Here is a 20,891-nt window from a genome sequence, read left to right on the forward strand (position 1 = left end):
AACTGATCGTATCTCGCGTCGACCTCGAGCTGTCCGAGCCATTAAGTATCTATCTTTATAACCATGCTTACGGCATGTCCGGGATCTTGACTTATATTTCGTCGTGATAGACCACTTTAAATAAACGATCTTTATACCGTGTGTATCGGCATAATGATAGTAATAGACAATGAAGAGACGGAACGTTCTCACTGAAAATAGGTTTTAGACTATCGCGACTTATCATCGTTCTCTCGTGGAAAAGTCAATAATTTCGAGTTTGTGACATTCTATTCCTCAAACATTATAAATACATACTTTTTATTGTAACAGCCCTGATAAAAAAAATGTCTCATATTTTTTCAGAAATTTTCTAAGAATTGAGACATGAAAAATTCTGAAAAATATATATAATTTCTCAGATAGGATGAGGATTTTCGGAATATTTCAGTATATATGAAAATTTCTGATAAATTGCGCGGATTTTCTCATATTTCTTCAGATTTCTACAAAAATGTGTTGACGGAAAAAATCTGAAATATTTTATTATTAATTTGCTTAAATTTTTCTGAAAAAGATTCAAATTTATATAAAAAATCTGAAAAAATCTGAGCATTCTGGAAAAATCTGAAAAATGTGTGTGTGTGTGTGTGTGTGTGTGTGTGTGTGTGTGTGTGTGTTATAGAAATTCTGATTAATAATATGAAAAATTCTGAGACATTTTTTCACAAAGGAGGAAATTCGTGAAATATGCATTCATAACTAATTGAAAGGCAATTATGTCACAAATTTTGCAAAATTGGCGCCGATGACGGCTCGAGCCGGTGGACCGACCCTGATCACTGACCTGTGACGTCGAGAGGGCGAAGTGATTAACGATCGCGTAAGCCTCGTCCGTGAAGATCTCCGGGATCGGCTCGCCGGCCTCCTTCGCCACGTAACGCAGCCCCATCAGGTGATTGTCGATACCCTGGCCGTGTATGTTGTCGTTCATCTCTTTCGTCTGCCTCTGCACCGCCAGGTCGAACAGCTCCTTGATCCTTTCCGCCTGGGGAAGCGAGCCGGAAGCAACGTTCAATTGAATCCATCGCGATTCGCGTCTTCTTTCGACGAAAGATTTTCCCGATCATACATATCGAAGATCGACAAAGAGAAGCTCGGAGAAATCACGAAGGGAATCGGTACGCTCCATTGATTTTAACAAGACGGATTTGCTACTCTAATAAATTTCTTAATGAATTTTAAACCGATCTTTCTACATTTCATGCTAATTTGCACCGTAAGTTCCTTTTCATGATATTCCAATTTTAATGAACAGTGAATTTTATTTTTGCAGCTATATATTATATTTTGTGAAGTAGACGACACTCATTGTCAGTGACGAGCTTATTGCTTTTGAAACATCGTGGTGAAAAGCAACATCGAGCGTGAAGATAATCGGCGTTTATTAAATCAGTTCTTGAAACGTGTGTTAAATAAAATTCAAGGAGTTGCAAATTAAACAAATAAATAATGCAAAAGATAAGTTGATAATTTCCCTAAAACAAGGAAAATGTACTTGCGGGGATACAACTAGTCAAGCAAATCAATCAAATTTGAAAACTATAATTGTAAGAATTTTGAAGATGTATCCGCGAATTTTGAAGAGATATATCTTTGTAGAGAGTTCAGCTTACTATGAACAGGAAATGACGACGAGCGAGGGAAAAAAAGAGCGGCTGAGACAACATCTCCGCTAAAGGGGAAACAACCGAGGTAAATGAGAAACAACAGCTCGTTGCCGCAGTATTTCCCGTACGAGGGTGAACCGCGTAAGGGAAACAAACAGTATCCCCGCGGAACCTGCCCGGGTGCCTCTCGAGAATCGTGCAAATACTCGATCGCGAAGGACAAGCGAACTGAGCCGGCGGCCCGGTCTAATTGATTGCCTTTTTCTCGGGGGGGTTCCCTATTTTTCCTTTCGTCCGGCCAAACGGATCTTACACGAAAAACGGTTTTTGTAACGGCAGTTTTCCTCTTTTGGAACTTTTGTACTTTGAGAAAATATAAACGCACGGAGAGACAGAAGCGTTATCTATAGATAGGTACAATTTGAGCGTCTTTCAATATAACGTAAATAAAAAAATTACATATAAATAACGTTTACTAATACAGGAACTCGTACATAACATTTCTACACACCGATGACTTCACGTGCACCTTATAGATAAAGATCAGCTGAAGCGTAGTGTAGTACATACATATACGTAACGTAACGTATGTCGGTACAAAATCATAATTGTAAAAATATCACATAAACGTATCGTATGTCGGTGTAAAACCATAATTGCAAGAATATCACATAAACACACATAAATGTCCAATGAACGGCGAAAATAGATTGTAACAGAAACGATATGACGTAATCTAAATGAAAATAATGTATAATTTTTTATAATAATGTAGGACAAAATACTCTATAAACGGAAAGAAAACAACGTAGATATTATACCGAAATCTTCTCGTAGGTGGGTGCATTTGGCAATGCAAATGGGCAATACGACCAACCGCTGAGAAACTTTTTGTAGCACTGCAAAAGACGCATCGTGATATATATGAACGATTTGCTACGTAGTAGTTACTACGTAGTAAAAGTGCTCGAAGCAAGATTTTTGAAAATAGCGTTTTTAACCGGCGATTTATCGAGTCGTGAAAATTTTGTAACATCGTATCGTCCGTTATTTTCAACATTTAATTTTCTCGAGACCAGCGCATATCCAGTAAAATTTCGCTAAGGTTTCGTTATTTTGCGCGAACTGTCATAATTAAATTAAATTATCCTAATTAAATTATTATCATAAAAAATATCATAGAACTTACGCAAAATAATCCATACAAAATAAAATTTATTTGTATTTACAAAACAAACGGCAAGGAACGCTTCGGGAATCAAAGCACTGGCGAGATTGGAGTAAAGTAAAGTAGGTAAACGCATTCCGCTCGACCTTGTCGCATTTCTGTCGAGTGTACTCGAGCTGTGTGTGTTACACGACACGAGAATCGCATAGGAAAAATGCCAAGTTTCAGTTACACTGTAAATGGTGAACTGAACTCTTTTGGGGCTCCCGTCCACGGCGTTATTCGTCTGATTCATCTGGCTGTGTGGATCGCCCTGGCACATGGCCTTCGCCCACGCCAACGCTTCCGGGCTGGCCGCCCGGATGCAGTCCACCCGGCCCAACGCGAACCTCCGGATGCCAGCGCTCTCGTAAGTGGCCACCAATCTCCCGTGGAGTCTGCGAACACCGTGAGATCATGACGGTGAAACGGCGACGATTTGGCGCGGTTTCAAAAACTTATCAACAACTGCTGCGGGCTTTCTCCACGTGATAGAGAAATAGAAAAAAGTCTTTCATATAAGATTCTATTCCGAAATTTAAATTTTGCTATCAAATTGCACAGAAATATAATACTTTTAACCCTAGCTGGTCACATTTTCGAGTCCTTAACTCGCCACACTCTGGTCCGTGAGACCACTTGACTTTGTGGCATTGTCATTTTTATTCTAATTAATACATATTTTTAAACTTGTAATATAGGAATTGAAAATACAGAGTTTCAATAAAAGATACTTATGATAATATTAGAGAGTGATTTGAGTTTAAATTAAACTTATTGTAAGAAAATGTGAAAACTAGGAAACCGAAAAACATTCAACGGTGAACTGGACCGGAATGTGACGAGCTAGGGGCTAAAAACGCACATACGCAATCCGCGCGAACGAATCAACGAGAGAAAACAGTTTTTTGTGTGAAATTTTGAAGTTAAAGGAGAATTCTTCATCACTTCCGATATACTTTACCTGAAATATGTAAGCTGAAGCGCCAATTGTATGTAGGCGTCCGGACTGACTCTGCAGGCTTTCACAAACTCCTTCGAATAGTCTTCGAACCACAGAATACAGAGGTCCAAATCTTCGACCAGTCTGAAAGACAAGAAAGAAATATTATAAGTGCGGATTTATAAACGGAATGTTTTTAACGGTTAATTTTTCAAAATCAATTTTTACATCAAGAATTGGATTTGGTCGCAGGTGAACAAATGAGCTTTCCGTGCGATTCTTTTTCTCTTTCACTTACGCGTCGAAGTTCATCATGGCTTCTCGGATATCGTTCAGACTCTGCTCGGTGAGGCACCACTCCAGCTTTTCGGGCGCCGGCAGATGCGAGGGCACCAAATTCTCGTCCGGCGGCGACATGGAGTCCACCTTCTCTGTTATTTCCTCGAACGCCGTGAAGACGGCCGATGCCTCGCCGGCGGAATGCTCGTACGTCAATCCCCACATTCCGTCCTGTGTGTGCAAAACGATCATTGATAAAAAAAAGGTGCAAGACATAGTTCTGGGGTAAAAGCTCTAACAATAAATACAAACGAAAAAATTGTACAGAATTCTGCTTCATTCATGTCGAGAAATAACAATCCTTTTTGAAATGTTGAAACGTAGAAACAATGAATGAAATTTGTGGAAAATACAACGTATGTATATTAGGTAAAGCCAGGGACATTAAACGCAAATGATATTAAACTGCATTATAAATGTTAATTATATATTCAACCTCGCAAAAATTAAAAAAGGAATATTTTAATGAAAATACGCATACACACGATCTAATAAATATATGGATAATACAGAAATACGCGCACACAAGAAATGTTATGTATATATCAAACAATTAAAATTTATAAGTCAATATTCATTGTTATTATTCTATTAATATTCATTGTTATTATTATACAAAGTCCATTATTGTATGACCGTTTGTCTATGAATTATAAATATTAATTACAAATATTGTTATTATATCAAGCACTAATAAATGATATGCAAACGGTTAAAAGAGAGGAAACGATCGATCAAACAATCTCGTTCGTTTACGCAATGTGATTAATAAATAAAATGAAGCTATAGAGATATCTCCCGCCGCGAGAGATTAATTAGCCGATCAATCGTAAATGAGACGCGATGCGGAGATAGACACGAATGCGCGGGACCATTTTTATCGTCATTTTTATCTGTGGAAATGTTTCGACGAGGAAGGGGTTAAACACATTCCGTCGTGCGGCATATGAAAGCGCGCAACGTGTGTGCCGCAACGTCGCGGCGCGGCGGTTCACGAACGGCGATTTCGCCCGTGAACCCTGACACCAATCAAATCGAAGAGTCATCTTGGAAGCGGTGAAAGTGATAAGTACAATTCGGCCGAGCGCGTCCGCGGAAAACATACCGTCGCGGATTGTTGTCTGGTTGATTGCCGTGTTTCTCGGAAAAGTGCTCATTTGGCATCGCGCTGTGCGTTTTTCCAATTTACATATGATAGAGAGCTCCGTCAAACGACGCTAATCGTGCCGAGCTTGGGTTCGATCAGATTACAATAAAAAATATTGAAAAATTCGATTCTATTTACTTCACTTCAGTTCACTTCAGAATTGATGAAATTAAATTTTGAGTTGATCTGAAATACCTATTACTTTTTATATCTCAGAAACTTTTATTGGTTTTCGTAGCAATTTGCAAATGAGCGAAGTTGTATTCGTTTTGAGGCAGGAAAGAGGATGATGAAAGTTACATAATATAAGTATAGTTTCATTGTGCCAATAAAACTTACGTTATAAATTCGAAACCTAGCTGAGCGCATTTATGGGTCTGAGGATCGACGGCCGGCTGTAGCAGTTTAAACGTAGGTCCGTTAAACATACCTTGCCGAGGATAGCGTGGAAAGTCTTGTCGAACCAGCGATTCGCGCCCAAGTGCCGAGATCCTCCGCCGTGAAGAGCGTGATGAAGCACGTTCGCGTAATCTCGGTCGCCGATCCATCGGTCCTCCTTCTTCATGGGATTGTTAAATGTGGTCGGCAGCACGTCGTCGTCGATGCAAACGACGCAGAGACAGCGCTCCAGCAGCTCCAGATTGTGACGATTGCGCTCGTCTAAAAGTCGTTTTGCAGTCCCGTTAATTCGGGCGACAAATCAGCTTCGGCGATAGCGATTTTCGCATCCCGTAGCATCCGCGTGTATTGCATAATATTACAAAAAAGCGATAATAAAGAATTGCTGCAATAATAATGGGAATCAAATGAAAATTTAGAAAGTTTACGGAAAAAAAGGATTTGCTGTACTATAGGGACAACTGGGACAAGCAACATCTTTTGCTGTGAGAGCTAATTAATTTAGCAATAGTAGCAAAACTTTTTGCTATTGCAACGAAAGGTTTTGCTACTATTGCTTTAATTAGCTCTCGCAGCAAAAAATGTTAGTTATCCCATATTTAACTACATAATTTTTTCCGCGTTTGATTCCATTTACTTCACTACGGATTTGAATATTAGATGTTAAAATTTCGATCAGAAATATCTATACGCTCATAATTTTTACATCTTAAAAACTTTCATTAATTTTCAAAACGATGCGAAGATGTCTGAGCTCGTCCCTTTTCATTTCGACGCGCGATCAAATTTATGTAACACAAGTCTAAGTAGCTTTATCGTGCAAAACTTTTACCTCGTAAACACGAAACTTGAGCGTATTTACAGGACGAGATCTATTAGAACGAAACGGCCGGCACTACATTGCAATCTCTTCGTTGTCTTCGCGACGCTCCTGCCTTTAATTAATCAACGGCGAACGTGGGTCGCCGTTAGCTCGTTAGCGTCGGCCGTTCATTCGATTTGCAGGCGTAGGTGGGTCGTAGGTTCTCGTTGAGCAAGGTCGGGTTAGGGAGTTAATGGGAATATTGCGAATATTGGCGAAGCGCGGTGAACGCGACTGAATAATTATACCGAGGGCACGTGGCGACGAGGGTCGCCCGAAGGTGGGCGAGCTACTTTTTGGATAACCGGATTATCATATTTCCCTCTCTTTCTTTCTCTTAACGATAAAATAAATTGTAAGTGCGGAGCTTCGTGAATAAATCGTTTAACACTGACAACGGATAAAATTACGAGGCATGAGGCGTTTATTTTGCACGTGGCGCACAATGACAGATCTCGAGAGAAAAATCAACAAAATCAACTATGACATGATGACACGTAATTATTTTAACAATTTGGAACGCGCTGCATCGCAACGTGAAGCTGAACTAATTGTGTTTTTATTCCTTAATAAAAACCAAACGTTACACGCGTTATGGATCAATAAAGCTTTTTATCTCCTCTGCCAGTTTCTATAAAGGTGATAATAGCGATACACCCCGAAGAAGCTCGACGCGATAAAAACATGAGATTTTAAGTTCTTTTTAAAAAAAAAGAGACTCACACGAGTTCACTCCAATTAAACCGCTTCAATATTTATCTTTATTAATTGTAAAAGTTTAGGCAATATTTTTTACAAACGCGCTGCTCTCCTTTTAAAATCCGCTGCACGAGAGAGTATCTGAATCAGGCGCTTAAAGCACGATGTTCTCTTCGTGAATAGGATGCTTATACCCAGTGGACACCTTTAAACGTGTCATACGTTATACGCACTTTTTATCAACTCCTCCCGCGCCTTCGCCCAGGCCGGTCGCTTCGCGGTCGTGAGAATTCCGACCGGCGGAGTTCTGGGATCGGCTTTGGTCTCCATGATCTTCAGTAACTGCTGGACCAATTCGATTTCTGTGATCCGGCCTCGGTCCGACGCCCTCACCGGCACGCTGTAAAACTGTAACAGGACGAGCGAAGATCGTGACAATGATCAAAATATCCCGAATTGTCTTCCTATACCGTGTTGTTCACGGTTTTATTTACTTTTGATAATTTAGCACATCAATTGAATTTTTATAGATAAATCGAATATAAATCAATTGCTACATATAATTACGATTAATTTAATCGATGAGTAAACCCTAAAATATGCATTCTTTTAAAGCGTTAATCATTTCTCATCAATGCGATATATTGTCCATCATTGAATCCCACCTGATTGTGATGCGCGACGATAATGTGGTCGCCGGAGGAAGCTCTGTCCAGGACAATCTGCTCGTCGTTGTTTACACCGGGCCGCCGATAAATCCGAAATATTTGATAATGTTGCGCCATGCAGAGTGGTTGCATGGTCTTGCCGTCCTTGGATTTCACACGTTCAATCTCCAATCCGGACCTATTCGAAATCCAGAACTTATTCTCTCATTTGCGTACGTTTCTCTATTACGAACGAGTCTACAAAGTCTATAAACAGTCCGAATAAATTAAATTAAAATTTACTTGAACAGTAAAAGCGTATGAGTCCATGAGTATATTGATTTTGAGATCTTCTCAAGTCACAATAGCGAGAAAATCAGTAAATTTCCACTTGATCGAATTTATCCAGTTTATTTGTTTATTGATGATTTTAAATTTTTATTTAAAAAATGTGAGTTTTCAGAAAAAAAATAGAATTGACTTTCCATTGACTGCATTATTCTCACCATTCGAATCTCTCTCTCTCTCTCTCTCTCTCTCTCGTTTTATTTTGGAGAAACGCGAAACAAGACGAGCTATGTTCGTCGTTGAGAATGCCAGCGGCGCCCCCCTATCGCGAATTTGCGTTAGTTTTTGAAAGAAAGGAACACTCTCGTAGCGCCGGCTTATTCTCATCCGGATGCAGGATTCCGAGGATCCTTTGAGTCCGCTCATTCTCTCTCTCGCGAGTCCCTTTCCTCTTTATGCTCGCTTTCTATGGATCTTACGAGCCGGATTTCCTCGCAGACGTACGTCCTCTCTCTAAATTGATTTCAGCACGGCTTCTTTTTGTCCCCGACGACCAAGACGATGACAAGATCGGCGCGTCGCGTCTCTCCCTCGATTATTGATAAATTATTACGCTCGCTTCAGTGTCAACGGTTATTTCAAAATGCGCGTCGTTCGAAGTGAATAGCGAAATAATCGTACAAGTCGAAGATCAAAGCGAAACTTGTAGATCAAGAGACGCGATAACGTCTCACGCCAAGTATATAATAATTTATTAACAAGATTATTTTTTAACAAGATACAAAAGAGATACATCCTTTCGTAAGCGATTAACAAGAAACAGAAAGCGATACATCCTCCTTTCATATCCTCCTTTCATAATATAATAATATTATTAATTATTAAGTGAGACGCTACAGCGTTCAAGAGACGCGGTATCGTTTCACGCCAAGTATATAATAATTTATTAACAAGATTATTTTTTAACAAGATACAAGAGAGATACATTCTCCTTTCATAATATAATAATATTATTAATTATTAAGTGAGACGCTACAGCGTATGTTTTACAGAAAAAAGAACGCTTCTCCAGAAATAAATCACTGAATTTTTTTAATAAGTCAATATTATCGAAAGATTTAAATACTGGAGAAGAAAATAGATTTTTCTGATTATAATGTTACAACATTGATGCACAGATATGCACTTGATGCATAGATATGCATGATATGCCTCTATTTTTCTGCCCAATTTATGTCATTCAGATACGTCGTCGTCGTTTTCTTCTTCGCAAAATCTTAAAAAGTGTTGTCGGTTTGGCCTACCGTGCCGCTAGATAAATTAAACAAATAAATTTAATAATGATACACTAATAAATTCGAACAAATTTTGTATATGTTTCTTTTCTTTGCAGTAACATTATCATTGCTAGAACCATGATAAAATAGTTTATAGATTGAATTTGACTATCATCTTGCATAATACATTTCTTTTAATGTTCTTGTTTGTTTACGTTTTTATAACATTAACGTTATCAACATAAAATTTATCAGAATAATAATGTATAATTGCAAATAGTATTTTAATTAATTTTAATTAACTTTAATCACTATTCAATGATACCTATGGCAATACGCCGGGCACATCAAGGATGCTGCTGGAGATTATGTCCATCTTCAATTGTTGTTTCTCACATAATTTGGTGCTTATTGTCGATGCAACTAAACCCTTTTCAATTTCTGCACCTTTCATTACGCTATCTATTGTATTTTATATCTTCTCATTTTATTATGTCGTTGTATTTCATACATTTTAAATGTCTTCTGCATCCTATATTAAGTCTACAGCAATTTTGAGAGATGGTTTATAAAATACTTATATTCCTTTAAATTCAATTTCACGCACAAAATATATATCTTGTGCGAAATATTACTTACTCTAATAAATATACTTGGAATAATACTTTGATTTCACTTCTTTTTCATGCTATTATATTTACTTTTTTGCGTTTTTTAAATAAATATTTTTATTATTTGTCTAATATTATTTATAAAATTATTTTGTCTAAAATATACTTGGCGTTTTTTTTACATTTTTAATGTCTTTTTTTAGGTGGATACATTATATCCGAGCTTAATGGGGTTGAACCGAATACACCCGTTACAGTATTCAACTACTGAGCGAAACCTTGCAAGTTCCGATTGAACGATTCACATCTTAGATTATCACGTAGAATAAACGAGCAAGATTGCGGAAAATTGCGGTGAGCGCTATCTCACCTGTCTAGCAATTCCTGATAATTAAGCAGCTCGGTGAGAAATCGCGCGAGAAATACCGCGGCTTCCTGCTGGTTCGCAAATCTCTTCGGTTTCGCGGCCAAGCCGGGGTTGCTGTTAATTGGCAGGGCCAGCGGGACGGACATGTACATGTCATTTAGCCACCATTCTGTCGCCTGCAAACGACGGAATTAAATTAATGCATCGTTAAATGAACAAGTAACAAGCATGTGTTTGTGTACAATTGGACGTATAAATTTGTATTAATTATTAATTACAGTCAAGCGGATGTTTATTGTTAATTTACAAGTTACAGTTAAATGTAAAGTCATTCAGCAATGATTGCGATTAAAAATTATGTAGCAGTCAGGTTTCTGCGGTCCAATGACGAGGAACAACGGGAAGGCCGACGATCTTTATGTCACAAAATCCGCGATCATCGTGAGATTGCATAATAACAATCACGTTAATTACCCGAGATGACGTCGCGCAGTCTTGCGTGAAAGCATACCCGGAAGTTATTGCCACGTGGAAAAAAAATAAAATATATTAGCGAAAAGAGATTCTCGAGGGAAGCTGCAACCGAGAGTGCGCCGGTAGTGAAGCGAGCGTGATTATTTCGCGAAGCAATGATTTGCGAGAAGGTACTAATACGTGGCCGGGGGTGCTGCGAACTTCCCGGAAATAAATCACCCGCGATCAGCCAGGCGTTATCGTGCGCGATTCGTTAGAGTCGATAAGACAACTAATGATAATAATATCCAGCGTACGTCTCCAAGGCACTAGGAAAGTCTCGCAGATGCGTTTCCGAACTTAAAACGCACTCCGGACGTTTCTTCTCGTTGTAAATTACTGAAATTGCACATTCGTCGTTCGGCACGAAATTTAATTTTACTGTCACTTTAACCGTTGCTTTCTTGTCTTTTTAATTGCGCGTAATTTCATTGCGTAATTCAACGTCATTCCGGCGGCGTCGCGACGTCGTTTTTCGCGCTCGGCAATCGGGGATCAGCCCCGACGCGTCATTAAATGCGGATTAAACAATCGAGTTTTGCGGCGCCAATTTTCGTTTCCGCGCGTATCGCGCGATAAAATCACTCACGTTGAAGCGGGAAATGGCAAAATTGCCGTTAAAATCCGTAATTTAGAAGTCTCTTAAATTATCGTATTAATATAATATAACATCTAAATATATGAAGCAATTTGTATTACGTGCAAAGTGCAGCAGATATCTCGAGAATAAATTAATAAATTTAAATACTGAGAGAAAAACAAAAATCATCGAAACATTACAACTTTACAAAATTACTATATAAATAATTCTTTATTCATTTTTCGATCTGACTGGAGAAAGAAGATTATTTTAATAATTTATTGGAACTCCCTGCAGAGCAACATTCTTTAAAATTCCCGTTGATTGAATTGTTAATTTACACATTATGCTAATAGTCGCGTATTTTCGTGGTAATTACACACGTTATTCGTTGTATTAGAATACTGCGCACATCGTATCGTTAATCAGCCATTTAACGCGCATATACACTTACAACCAAGTAAATTTCGCCATTTGTCTACGTGATGTGTCTTTTTCGTGATGTTTGAGATATCTTCTATTTATTTTACAACCTGTTTGACAGAGGCATCAACGTCACGGACTTTCTCGCAAACATAACGAGACAGTCGAGAAGACGCAACGAATATATTTTTGTGTCGCGTCAGAGAAAATATTTTCCCCGGTACTTGTCTCTTGCACGAAACCCGTAATAAAACACGTCTTTCGTTTATTCGCGAGAAAACGTATACGTATTAAACGCCTACGTTTCGCAGAGACACTTCTGTTCCGTCGATGTTTCAACGTCATGATCGTATTTAACGTCGCGATACAGTTTTACGAGATTTCAGAGAAATCTCCGGGGTTTCTCGATTCAATTCGAGATTTTCGCAACCACGACATTTCCGAGTGGTAAACTCCTCAAAAATGTTTCTTATTTCTTCGTTGAAAAATCAATTGCTAAGCTATTCAGTGTCTATCGATCGGATTACCGAAAGCTTGCGACAAGAGACAATCTTCGGTATTTTTGTCGGTGGAAAATCGAGTTGAAATTGCTCGCTTCAACCGAGTACGGTGATTCGACAGCGGCGGGACGTGTGCCCACTCGCAATCGGGGCCAGCGACTTTAATCTCATCTCGCAGACACGGGTAATCCGCGTGCATGCGCGGTCGTAATTGTATCATCCCCCTGAGAAGCGGGACCTCTTGTTTCTCTTGGCGCGATTCTAGGTCAGTGTGACGTGCCGCGTGTCGTAGCTCGCGTGCATGCATGTTTCACGAGATCCGTCTCCACGTCAATACAATACGTATCGCGAGCACCGCTTTCGAATCGCCTATAGATAGAACTTACGAGCTCGAGCTTTGCCGCGTTATTCGCGGTATAAAGGGCTATATTTGACCGGGGAGTGACACCGTTTCGACATCGCAACGGGGATGTCGATGGAGCACTTGCGTTCTTTTTTTAGATCGCTGATGTATAGTTTCGGCGATATAGCGAACAAAGGATTGCGCGCACGGCAGCGAGACACCTCGCGTCAGTTTGATTTTTTCTTTCAAACCGGATGTGAATTTTTCCGACTAAAAAAAATAGACATGACATTTTTCCATTTTTAAATTTGAGGACAGGTTTGATTGAATTTTTTGTCCATGACAGAAATCGATGAGAGTTTCATTAATTATAAAATTGCTGAGATTGCGAGAATATAAAGATCATAGTTGAAATAATGTGTAGATTATTTAAATAATTATGGAAGAATATTTTGTATTTATAATATACTTTGTAAACACCCATTTTCTGTTTACTCCCAACTCTCTTTTTACGCGGTTTTTTTCATGTTTTTCTTTTATGCGATTCTTTTTACGCGGTTTTTTTTTAATAACGCGGTTTCTCGCAAAAATTTTGTAATCTCTCGTGTATATGTACAGAACTTAATTTAAATTTCTAATAACAAATTAATGAAAATTTTTCAATCAGACATGTCCCTCCATACTCATTATTTTGAAAAACGAGTAATACCTCAGATAGACTATGTAGGAAAATAAGTCATAAATAATGTGATAATAAAATAAAATTTTGTTTGGTTAATTACATATATGTATCTTTTTATTTAAAGTTTCCATATGTTGTCAGTAGATCCTGAAGAAGTGAGAAACATAATCCATTTTCTCAATACATATTACAAAAGATTTTTTGTCAAATGGTTGGCATAAATACAAGTCTTCTTATACGATAGATGCATACCGAGTGAAAAAACTATGCAAAAAGGAAACTTTTCCAAATAACACAATTCTCTTACTCGCGCGGTTTATTCCAAATAATGCAATTTCTTCTCACGCGGAATTTATCTATCGCGTAACAAGAGGCTTGTATTAGGTGTATTAGGAAACTGTGTTTTGTTGAAGAATTAATGATCCATAATTGTTATGACATTTAAACATTTGATGTGGGTGTTACGCCATTATAATGAAATCGCGTGTGATAGGCATTACAGAGAAGCTGAGTGGCACCGTTTGCATTATTCATTTCTTAATCAACATAATAATTATTAGACACAGTAAAAAATTTCATTTTTCAGAATTTAATTTAACAGAATTAACTTTAACTCAAAATTTAATATTGGTTTCATTGAAATCTGATTTGGGGCCATGCTGTGAATTAAAAAATTGCTATAAAATCGATGATTATTGTCATCTTCGCCAGAAAAGCTTTATTTTATATTACGGAATATGTTTTTTCCCCAAAAGAGTTTAATTTAATTTAAATAATGGATATATATTTACAGAAATTACTAAACTGGTTTTTGTAAATGCGACAATATATAAAGCTTATGGTTTAAATAATTTGTAGATTGTTCAAATAAATATGTAATTCCACATGTGTGTGTGAATTGATTGTACGTGGAACGATATTTTTTACCTATACTTCGTTAACTACGATTTTCTGTTTATTAGGAAACTATTTTTTTATGGAAGAATTAATAATCCGTATAATTGTTATGACATTTAAACATTTGTTGTGGGTGTTACGCCATTATTTAAATTAAATATTTCTAAAAAAAATCATTTATTTTGATTCACTCCGTCTACCCCTCCCAAGTACGAATGTCGAGCGCTGCTCTTCGGCTCGAATGCGCGTCTCCGCTGCGAGTCCGGATTGCGCAAAGACGAAACGAGTTGCAGGTCGAGCGCAACGCGTTCGCAGCAGACGCAAATCGGTTCATCGCGTCGAGGGGTCGAACGGGAGCTGGTCCGCACTCGGCACCGCGGACAAGACTTATCCGACCGAAGACAGCCGGTCGCTTTGACTGCCGACTGCGATGCCGAATGACTCCTTCGGGCACGAACGAATATGTTTCGACAACGCGTTACGCCACGGATACGTGGATGCGCAGGTGCAACGCGCTGCGCAACACGTATGCACGCGACGAGCGACATGAAACGCGTACTGTCGGATTATATTTATTAATTGAGTATTAAATTGTGTAGGAATAGAATTCCGGTTTCAAGATTGAACGGTTTCTGTCAACTCCTGCTTGGGGGCCGGTTTAACGAGCGCCCACCTCCCCCTAAGTCGCTTAAATGAAACGCGTTAGCTGACTCGCGTGTAACGACCGCGCTGCTTACAATTATCCCGACGCTGGAGCTGCACGTTTCAAAAAGACACTCGTGTGGCGTTATTAACGTCTTGCGTCACGCGGGTCCACGTGTGTGCACGCGCGCACGCACGATATGTACGTACGTAAGCACGCGTAATTGGTGCTCCTGGAAGGATACGCATGGGGTAGTAAGTATCCCATTGACGTGACGAAGTCGGCGAGCCGCGTTCGAACGATAACGATCCGTTCACACGTCTCGGAGATCTCTGTGAAAGTAGAGTCGGCAGCGTCCGTCCGCAATCCCTCGCAATCACGCGAACAATTACCAGATGCTTAAGTAATTGCGGTTGTTACTTTGTGAGCACTCTAACACTCACGTTTCCTAATTAAAGATCCCGAGTATTAGATTGATATGTCCTGCATAATGGAGCGTGTGAATTTAATACACGCGGCGTTTAGCAATAATAGTAAGCAATAAGACGAGCGTGATGTTTACCCCTTATCAAAGGAAGTTATTTCTATTAATAATATTGAAAGGTTCAAGTAAAATTTTACGTACATTTTAAATGCAAACAGCCATGACCGATTAAAAGAGAAAAGGATTATACTGATGCAGAAGCAGAAAGAGGGATAGCTGAAGAAGTTTATTCTTCGATTAATCTCACGACTCCTGCACATGTCGGTGGAGAAAGACTTCCAGGATCAGTCAGTGACACGACGACGCGGTCTCAACTCGGCGCGGCGGCCGCGAGATGGATAAGTACTTGCGAAACCGGCATTCGGTGTTCCGCGATGCGCGCCGTTCTCTGCGGATTAATGAGACCCCGGCGCACGTGATCGGTGCATTAGAGCATCCTCCGGTGGAATATGGATTACCCGTCGAATCGTCGCTCGCCGATCGTCGCATCTCCTTATGCATCTCCGAGCCCAAGTGTTTCGTTATAACGTCGCTTCGCACGGCGAGAGCTTCGAATGAGAAACGAATGACTTTACATTTCAGCCGTAACTTTAATAAGCATTACAAAAAGAATCGATCTGTATAAATGAGACGGTTTTTTTGGAAAAACAATGCGGTAATTTACGTTTTTTCGGTAATTTATTTTTAACGCTTAACTCGCGACATGCAGCAAAACACTCACTTAGAGGAAATTCGGGTATTGTGAGATAGGGGAACAATATGAACCATCACGATATCTCTAGCCTCTTAACCCATGTGTGGACAGCAGTGGAATTGCTAGCTGCTGGACCCTTAACTTAACGTACAAAGCGGCAATGTAGTATTAGGTGTCATAGAATTAATACGTTAAATTGAATATTTAGTGTGTATCGTTTACTGCGTAAAGTTAATAAACTTTTAATTTGCAGTCAATCTACTTCACAGATTCTTAGTCGCTTTTTGCTGCATATAAAACTAAGATGGAATTTTAGTATAGTCTATTGAACAAATGTCATATGATGTACATTTATTTCTATTGTGGACGATAAAAAGATAAAAATAGCAATATCAGATAATACAGATTAGTTTGTATAACTCGTCACTTTTTATAAGTATTGCATTTTATATTCTATTGTTTCTTTCTTTCAGGAGTAATATTATTATGATAAGTATACATTATAAGTATATATTACTATAAGTAAAAGTTTTTAAATATGTTACATATATTTGTTTGACATTGTTACCAAAGCATAAAAATTAGAGTTTGTAATAAATTATAATATAATAAATATATAATATAATAATTATTATAGACTATTTGATCATTAATATGCATCAAAATACGAAAAAAAATATTTTTTTGCATGATCAATAAAGTGTTCACATTGTCCAACATGGTCCAAATTGCCCTTCAAAAATCTACTTTCAAAAAATTTGTTATAAAATTAACTTTTATTGTTATAATTTAACTTTATGTTATAATATTAACTTTATATGTTAACTTTTAATATATAATATTAAACTCACTAACAAACTATAAATAAACAAAATTTGTTAGGAACGCGTTGTAACGAACATTTGTTATATTTGCATTACAACTCAGCGAACACAAAGTTCAGTTATCTTTAATACTTTTCAAGTTATCTTGGAAAAAGTTTAGGGTGGTCCATAATCCCCGCACCATTAATCTCTAAGTCTAATATTTGATATGATATTTTCTTTTTGACAAAGTGTCATTGGACGCTGTTGAAGGGCTCTTCTTCTTTAAATCAGCCCAGTTGATGGTATGAGTAATTCCGACGTAGGTGACGAAATGCTACGAGGTGTAAAAATTCCGCAGCTACAAGCGGAAGAAAAATTAACCGCAAGCTGTACATGTATAATACACTATGTACAGCGACGAAATGGGTATTTATTATCGCGATGATCTCTCGCGATGATGCTCATCGCGCGCGGCGCATCTCGCGAAATAAAATCCTCGGGATTGCGCAGGACTCCTACACGTCGGATACCGCGTGTCTGCGCTCATCGCGCGTAATGGCGCGATGCGCGAGGGCTTAACGAGCAGCGCGGGCAGAATTACGAGAGGAGATCCACGTTTGTCGTTCCCGATGAGGAAACACCTGGCGCAATAACGTCTCAATGCATCATTTGATGGTTGATGTTTGCGTTTGTTCGCTCGTTGTTTATCGCGCTTACGCACGAGATAGCCGGAAGACCTTCAGCAGCAAATTCGCCTAATTTTACGCAGCAAAGATTTCACTGGGAAAGTTTAATTCCGGAAATATGTTTTTTACGGTAAGAGAGCAAAGGGGTTCTTGCGAACTAACGGCGAGCGATATCTTGGACGCTTTAATTGCTGATGACGTCGGAAACTCGAGGAAGATGACAAGTTATTACTTTTTAATTATAGTTAATCTCTCCCTTCCTCTTCTCCTTATCGGTCCAACAACGTGAAAAAGAGTAAAAATAGTGAAAAAATGGTGAGAAGTTACATCAATCCTTGATTAAAGATAAACGATGTGAAATTTCACGGAGCAAATTCTAATAATGCCTTTTACTCCGCTTATCTTCAGCAAGACGTTAAATACATCTGTACTCTTACGCGCGCGAATAAACAGTATTATTACAGTATTAACATTATTAATTGTCGTCGTGGAGGGCGCACGCCGCATAATCGAATAATTCGTCGAGAATTTGGTTTCATCGCGGAGACGAGGGCGGTGTCGAGGAAGACGATTTGTTCCGCCGTAGCAAGAGTGACGGATGATGGTGACGGGGCTAATTTCGCGGTCGTCCCGGTTACCGCGAACTTTCGTCCTTCGCCGTAATCGTTACGCGATTCTCATAAGGGTTGCCCTCCGCTCTTCGCGTTCCGCGCTCCGTCGTCTTATCGGCCTGATAGGTCCACCTTATCGAGAGACACGGTCGTGTCACGCGCAAAACGTGAGCAAAACTTAGGATCGCTGTGGGGTCTGTCTGTGTCCTCATGCAATTACGTCGCGGCGCAATATAACAGTGTAATGCCGTGTAATAACCCTATCAGATAATAGCCCCCGTAATGATTATGGCAACGATCTCTCTTTTGTTGCGCTGTCGCGTAATCGAAAGGTGTTCCCGGCTTCTCGCGGAGGCGCGCGAAATTATAGGAATTAAACTGTCCGCTATTACGAAATACAAATCGGGAACCGCTGAAATAAGCTTGCGATTAATACACGCCGCGAATTATCGAGGGACCGCTGAAGCGAGTCTATCTATGCAACGCGCAATTCGTAATTTGTAATTAGTGTCATTTGGAAGAGATAAAAATGTTCGTCGCGTAAGGTGAAGAGGCCCAAAAGGAATCAAAGTCGCGGAAACGATTGCACCGTGTGTGACCGCCGGAGACATCAACCCCGCTCGGTTGAAGTTCGGCATTCGGGGAGGGTGTCGGGTTACGGAGATTTCAACAGGAGCTGAAACACAGGGCGAGCGAGCAAGCGGAGCGAGAGTTGCCATTGCCATCGGGCCTGAATTCTCTCGTCGGCTCCTCGCCCCTTTCCCCGCATCACTCTTTCTCTCTCACCGTCTCTTCTTCTCTCTCTGATCCCTTGGTCCGGTCTCTCCCCGTCGCTCCTTCTCGCTCCCTTTCGCTCGCGTCCTCCTACGTCGGGTCGGCGCAAACGCGGCGTTATCGACCACCCGTCGGGTGCGTGTCCGGCCGCGTCTCGCTTCCGTGCTCGCGTGCGGGCGCCGTCGTCGCCGTCGCACGCGTGCCCCACGTCCCACGTCCGTCGCCCGCGGATGTCGCGTAACGGAGTACGCGTTTTATTTAAAATTAAAACCCGCAATCGCGCAGCGATCTATTTCGACCGCCGCCGCGCGCTCTTGAAATACTTCCGACGTTGTGTAACGCTTGTATGGATAAATTATCTCGTGTACAGTGCAGTAGTGTACACGCGACGCGATGCACGCACGACGTGACGTTAATGAGCAAAACACAAGTGTCCGAATGTTTTTAATTGCTTCTATAGTTACTTCAATCATTGATCGTTGTTAAAACAACCGATATTCTGTTGCAATTATCAACAACGATTGGGGCAAATAGGTAGTTGATGTGCTTTACGCACGTGTTCACACGGATTGATTCACACATTTAACAAGCGAATGTTTCATACTCGTTCAAAGTAACGCCCGTGGACAAATAATTCTGATCTATCCGTGTACCTTCTCGGTCGTTCCAGCGCCGTTCTATGTCACCGAACTTGGCAAAATTTTGGCGAACCCCGGAGATCAGCGGCTCCCTCGAGCGCTCCTACTACGACCGCTCGTATTTCAGACAACTCGCGCGGCGAGTGTACACGGTGTATCGAGTTTCCCCCGTTTAACGCGATACTTCATTAGCCACGGTGAAAACGTGCGACGGGTCGGGTCATGGAGGGAAACTCTTACGCGCTCTCAAATCGATGGATACCTCTCGCTTCATCCCTTCGGTACGCTTCATCCCCGGTCGCGTCCGCAGGTAGGGAAGTTCCCCGAGGTACGCGCGCGATGAAATTAGAAAAACAAAGAAGAGACACGTCCCTTCGCATGACGCGATCGATCCCGAATGTAAAACTGCACGTTGCGTCCCCGCTGAAACGCGACACGTTAAAAGAGTGACGTGCCTGTCATATAGATATCGATATTTTATTTAAACTCGATGTTAAACTCCGCGATTTTCGCTGACTTTTATTTTCGACGTTTCGTTCGACGTGTGCGACGCAAGTATAATAAGGTATCAGGACGAAGTAATCGTACGAATCGATTCCGCTCTATGCAGAAATGCATTTTTATAACGTCCTTAACGCCCCAGAGACTTATCTGCGCACATTTGGAGTGCGATCAATGTCATGAAACGGGAATCGGGCGACTACGTTTATCGTTAAATATATCATGGCTCGTAATATCTCTGTTCATAAAGCTTTCAGAATTCCTCGAAACCGATATGCGCGGCAACTTTAGAAATAAACGGCATGTTTAGAAATGAACACCTGACCTGCAGGGAAAGGCCATCGCGCGCTTCGAGGAAAGCATTTCTCGTTGGGAGAGGCATTATGCAGCGAGGCCGGCGTAGAATTGCAACGACCGCGGATGCAATTTCGTCTCGGAATGTATTTTGCTCTACGCGCAATTCCCGCTTACGACTGTATACTCTGATCTGCTCGAAATGCTAATGCCCAACATCGTGTTACGATTACGTACCAACGTAACCAATTACAAAATGTAATTGAAAATTGAAATAATACTATCCGCGCATCCATCACGAGCGCATTTTACGAAGTGCTACAAAATGCACGTAGAATCGATTGCGCAAAAAACGGCGAGGTGAGACCGGATCGTTTCAGCGTGCGC

The 20,891-nt window shown here is 40.2% G+C and overlaps 1 protein-coding gene across 8 annotated transcripts in view; it reads right to left on the reverse strand.

Moving 5' to 3' along the window:
• Vacht (Vesicular acetylcholine transporter) overlaps positions 1 to 20,891 on the reverse strand; it is a 92,746-nt gene that overhangs the window by 7,645 nt on the left and 64,210 nt on the right. For 2 of the 8 annotated variants that reach the window (XM_071781408.1, XM_071781406.1), the window contains 9 exons: positions 10,439 to 10,611; positions 7,911 to 8,091; positions 7,479 to 7,653; positions 5,716 to 5,945; positions 4,098 to 4,309; positions 3,821 to 3,943; positions 3,071 to 3,254; positions 2,471 to 2,548; positions 827 to 1,027 (listed from right to left, as the gene is read on the reverse strand). In XM_071781408.1, the coding sequence (XP_071637509.1) occupies positions 827 to 1,027; positions 2,471 to 2,548; positions 3,071 to 3,254; positions 3,821 to 3,943; positions 4,098 to 4,309; positions 5,716 to 5,945; positions 7,479 to 7,653; positions 7,911 to 8,091; positions 10,439 to 10,611 (1,557 nt within the window). The other 6 variants (XM_071781411.1, XM_071781407.1, XM_071781413.1 and 3 more) reach the window with 5 other exon arrangements.

The sequence above is a fragment of the Temnothorax longispinosus genome, chromosome 6 (assembly GCF_030848805.1).
Source record: "Temnothorax longispinosus isolate EJ_2023e chromosome 6, Tlon_JGU_v1, whole genome shotgun sequence".
Taxonomy (NCBI): Eukaryota; Metazoa; Arthropoda; class Insecta; order Hymenoptera; family Formicidae; genus Temnothorax; species Temnothorax longispinosus.